The sequence below is a fragment of the Malurus melanocephalus genome, unplaced genomic scaffold (genome assembly GCF_030028575.1).
Source record: "Malurus melanocephalus ecotype Western Australia unplaced genomic scaffold, MMel_1.1 scaffold_661, whole genome shotgun sequence".
NCBI lineage: Eukaryota > Metazoa > Chordata > Aves > Passeriformes > Maluridae > Malurus > Malurus melanocephalus.
The window spans coordinates 143,513-148,431 of record NW_026623893.1 but is presented as its reverse complement, the minus strand read 5'-3'; the positions used below and the strand labels follow the sequence as shown (position 1 = coordinate 148,431).

The following is a 4,919-nucleotide window of genomic DNA, read 5'->3' as shown; positions in this document are numbered from 1 at the left end:
TGCTTGAAAATACAGCTGAAAAAGCTGACTTCCACTCTCATGGGTTTGGACAGGTTCTGAGCAGAACAATGACAATCCCCAAATACTTTCTCTGTCCCTGGGCTGTGCCCAACCCACCTCTCCAGCATTCACTACAACCTTGACTGTTCACAGATTGTTTATGGTGCATCTTGCTAGGACACTCAGGCAAATYTCATGGCTTCCCACTGTAAATACCAAGAGAACAAACTCTGATTTATTAATCAATTAATTAAACACACTGATGGCTACCACAGGCCCACAGTAATTTGTTTTAACAAAGTGCTGAGCTGCAGTCAAAAGCAGGCTGGCACCAGCCCTCCTCCGAGTGAGATGCCTCCCCCTTTCTGAGCAAAACCTGTAACAATTGCTCAATGAAATGGCTAGCGTTTCCGCTGAAACTTGAATTTGTAAATAGCTGGACCAGTTGTTGTTTCTTTCTTCACCTTTACTTTATGAGTTTTGTCCTGGAAAAAAGAGCAAGTACAAATATTCACTGCCATGCAAGAAAGAAAAAAACCCCCATCCAAACCCACATAAACCAGAGTCCCTGTGTGGTCTGACCATAAAAGAAAAATGGTCACTTTGCACTGTTTAGGTGGGGATTATAATTTTATCTGCTCTTTTCCCCTTCAGGCTGTCAAGACACTACCTGGTTTGCTCACAAGCACTTGTCCCATTGAGACAAGTAATTTCTGYGGTCATTTGGATTTTTAAGACCTTCTCATAATTTATAGAAATGGTTCTCTGCTTCTGACCCCTAGTGACACTGTTTTGGAGACTTGTGAGCACCATTTCACAGCTGAGTTTTTGTCCTTGCTGACAAGGTGAGACCTGGACTAGCAAATATAAATTAGTGGAATGCTTCATCTCCTAGCTTCTTCCAAACTAAAAGATTACTTACCTTTAGGAGTTATCTGGMAGTGTCACAATAAAACCAGAATGAAGAAACAAATTCAAAATATACAACATAGGCAATACCAGACCTAACAACCTGCACAGAACAGACTTGGAGAACCAGAACCAAATCCCTCACCAGAAGATCTTTCCGTGTCTGGATTTTCTGTGTGATGACAAACATGGCCTTCTCTCTCTCGATGCGCTGCCTCAGGAGGTCATACTGGTTCTTCCTCTGCTGGGCTAATTTCTGGAAACAAAAAAAGCTGTTTTAAGACAGAGCTGAACAAGATACTGTGGTCTAAATCCTCTGAATTTCAATGTGAAGTGCAAGAGAACATTAACTCCCTAGTGAAAATCCACTTTATCCAGAGGAGGGGAATAAAAAAACCAAAAAAACAACAGACCAGAGACCAATTCCTGAAGTGCTCAGAGCCTGCAGAGGCCTCTCAAAATGATGCAACTTGTTGGATCAAGTTTGCCTAATGAGAGTGGAAAGCTTTCCCAGCACAGAACAGTATTACTGCAGGTGTGATTTAAGTAATTAAATTAAGGAGAACAGATCCCAACATGCTTAAAATATGACTCAGACATTTAGGAAAAAACTAGTCAGTCTACGACTCGTCCAACTGCTTTACTGACAAGCCAAACTGAGACAGCTGCCAGGAGGAAAGGGACCACAGGGTGTTTATTATCTGACATCTGAGTCAGAAAAAACAGGTTACAAATTTACCAGTCGGCAATTTTAAAACAACTATTTTTACCTTACACACACCAACTCATATTCAGAGGACTGTCCAATAGATCTGAATCACCTGAGCAGAATCTACAGCTGTAAAGCTGAGTGTAGCTATTTCTAGGACAAAAGTGCTGTGATACTAAAAAATCAGAATCAAAGCTGATTGCATAAKAAATTCATGCTGAAGAATCATGAAACAATTCAAATTAGGAAAGTCAAGAAGTGTAACTATAGCTTAAATGGCTTTAAGAAGGAAAGAGGATAAAAATCTCAAGCTGCTTCAGGCTCAGAACCAAACTGAAAAATACTGTAAGATCAGGATCAGATGTCTGTGTTGGAATATATTCCATATAATACAATATTCTTCCTATATACCTATTCAGGGCTGCAAGTGGTTTTAGAGAGGTGTGAGGGGAGACTTAACAGTGGATGCTGAAAAACATCACACTTGAAACTGCAGCAGTCTAATAAAAAGATAGTCCCATAGGTATATTCCTTTATAGAGAAATATCCCAGTTTTGCAGGGGCACTGCCTAATTGGATCCAAATCACTCTTTTCTGGCCTGTACATCACAGCTTATGGTAGTCCATAAGGTGAGTAGCCTGTGTTAGGCCAGGAGAAGATGTGACTGCAAGCTCCAGGCACTTGGTAATGAAGTCACATCCACTACTACATTGCCTCACCAATAAGTTTTAAGAAAACAATTTTGTTCACCTCTACAATGGTGCAATGAATCCTTTTTAGTGCTTGTCATATAAAAAACATAAAATACGGAGAACTCTGTAAGACAAACAGTGGCAGTACCTTTAAGTGGACAGGATCAGTAGGTCCCTTCACTGTCTCTTTCTGCAGCGTTGCAATGGTTGGTCGGTTGTACACTCTATCTACAAGCTCAGGAACYGTGTCCAGGCGAGTGGCAATATCAAACTCCTGAACTATTAATAAAAAAAWTTAAAAAAATGAATGAACTCCCATGGATTCCTTTGATAAGCAAACCTTCCAAACATGTTCTACAGTCAGGAAAAAGAGCCTCAGCAATGTGGCTCCTGCAGAAGTGATGTCTCAGCTAGTACCCAAATGGGATTTCTAGAGCCCTCCCTGAAAAAAAAGTGTCTTTCTTCTATGACAGCCCAATTAACACGTGACAGGATAAGTTCTGTCTCCCCATTCAAGCCTCACCTTCCCKYTCTGAGTCCACGAAAAAGAGATGCYKGCGAGGGCCGCTCCCCGTCGCGTCCAGCAAGTGGAGCTCTGCCTTCAATCGCTCGATTTTCTGCAGAAAGTCCAAGTTTGGCCAAATTCAAGGCGAGTAAAATCAAGCCTCCCCCGAGGACATTTCTGTCTGTTCCTCAATATTACAAACAGCTGAACTCATCCTTCCTCTTTTCATCTCTGAAAACACACCTAGTCTATATTTATGGCATGTCTTCACAACTTTTCCAGAGGGTCACAGTGCTGTTACCCAGGCAAAGTACACACATCCTGCAAAACTGAGTTCCCTCCATGGCAAAGGGGAATGATTGCCATGGAACCACCAGCAAAAGCATGAAGGAAAGCTTAAAGCTGGATTTGATTTTTTTATCTGCAGTGATAATTTGATTCTGATTTGTGAATCAACATCAGAGCAAACAACATCTTCTGAAGAGATTTCTGAGAATTGCCTGCCCACCATATTCCAAAAACCCACTTCAGGTTATTCTCCTCAACTGGGAGACCTTCTCATACTCTGTAACTCCCTGCCATAGTCTGGTTGATAAGATGGTCATAAGCTGGACTTGATGATCTCAAATGTCTTTGCCAACCTAGATAAATCCGCGATTCTGTGACAGCACAAAGGAAACAGCCTCAAGCTATGGTTGAGGAGGTTCAGGTTAGGTATTAGGAAAAACTTCTCTCCTGAAAAGCTGGTCAGGCATTGGACCAGGCTGCCCAGARAAATGGTGGAATGACCATGYCTGGAAGTGTTCAAAAGGCCTGWGGCTGTGGCACCTGGGGACACATGGATTAGTGGTGACAATGGTGGCACTGGCTGAACAGCTGGACTTCATAACCTGAGAGGATTCTTCCAACCTCAGTGATTCCATTACTTCTTTATAAACATGCTAAGCAGAAATACRTGTTTAATGTCTTGAAATTTACATTAAAATTACTGTTTTGTAACAATGCACAGTGTAATTTTTGATAATCATCACACCTTTAGGCTCTATATGCAGCACTTCACTGACACCTCCACTGTCCTTTCCAGCATCATACAAATCAGATCACTGAACGAACACAATAGCCAGAAGCAGCAATAAAAACAACATAGTAAAAAACAATTCTGAGTAAACTAGAAAACACTAAAAATGTGAGTTATTACCTTGGCTTCTGCAACTCTTTTCATTTCTACRTATTTAATATCCTGTGTCCTCATCAATTTCAGCTGCTCTGGGGTCACCTCGTCCTTTGGCTGCTTTATTACATGGACTCCATCCTACAATCAGAYAAATACAGCACTTACAGACAGCCCATCCCACCTGGAGGGTACTGTGGGGCCTTGCTAATAACAGCAGAAGAACTATGTCCCTGGACCCTCATTTTCGTCAGAGCCTTTCACAGGCACCAAAGCAATTTTTCTCATTTATCTAATAGTTCACAAATTAAAATCAAAACAAGGTAGGGGGAAAAAAAGTTACTTAGAGCAACAAGGTGTAATTCTGCTTGAAGGCGATGAAGGTTCTCACCTTGACCTCTGCACGTATCATTTTGAAGTAGAACTCATCGGGGTTTTTGTCCAGAGCTTTCTTCTGCAACGCCCTGAGTGCATTTTGCTTCTTGTGGTAGTCACTGGGGAGGGAAAAAACAACAATCACGAGTTGTACAGCAGCTTCATCGCGTTCACCCCTGCTGAGGTGCCGAGTCCTTCCCAGCGATGCTCAGAGCTCCAAGACACGGGGAGGGGAGACCCACCCAGGGCTGCCCGGCCCTCGGCCACACTCACTGGGCGCGGAGCCGGTAGTCCTTCTTCTTCTCTAGCAAGCCCAGCTTCGTCCGGGAGGCGGGCTACGGGAGAGACGGCGACAGTGAACGAGAGGGAGTGCGGGGAGGGAGCGTGTGGAGGGAGAGTGTGGAGGAAGCGTGTGGAGGGAGAGTGTGGAGGGAGAGTGTGGAGGAAGCGTGTGGAGGGAGAGTGTGGAGGGAGCGTGTGGAGGGAGCGTGTGGAGGGAGCGTGTGGAGGGAGCGTGTGGAGGGAGCGTGTGGAGGGAGCGTGTGGAGGGAGCGTGT

At 43.6% G+C, this 4,919-nt stretch overlaps 1 protein-coding gene across 1 annotated transcript in view; it reads right to left on the bottom strand.

Annotated features, from left to right (window-relative positions):
- Positions 1 to 207: 207 nt before the first annotated feature.
- Positions 208 to 4,919, bottom strand: part of UTP11 (UTP11 small subunit processome component) — a 16,196-nt gene continuing 11,484 nt past the window's right edge. The window contains exons 2-8 of the mRNA XM_057383811.1: positions 4,636 to 4,697; positions 4,379 to 4,481; positions 4,015 to 4,128; positions 2,835 to 2,928; positions 2,460 to 2,590; positions 1,055 to 1,165; positions 208 to 485 (exon numbers count right to left, since the gene is read on the bottom strand). Coding sequence (XP_057239794.1) covers positions 402 to 485; positions 1,055 to 1,165; positions 2,460 to 2,590; positions 2,835 to 2,928; positions 4,015 to 4,128; positions 4,379 to 4,481; positions 4,636 to 4,697 — 699 coding nt within the window. The 3' untranslated portion in view covers positions 208 to 401. The remainder of the gene's footprint in view (positions 486 to 1,054; positions 1,166 to 2,459; positions 2,591 to 2,834; positions 2,929 to 4,014; positions 4,129 to 4,378; positions 4,482 to 4,635; positions 4,698 to 4,919) is intronic.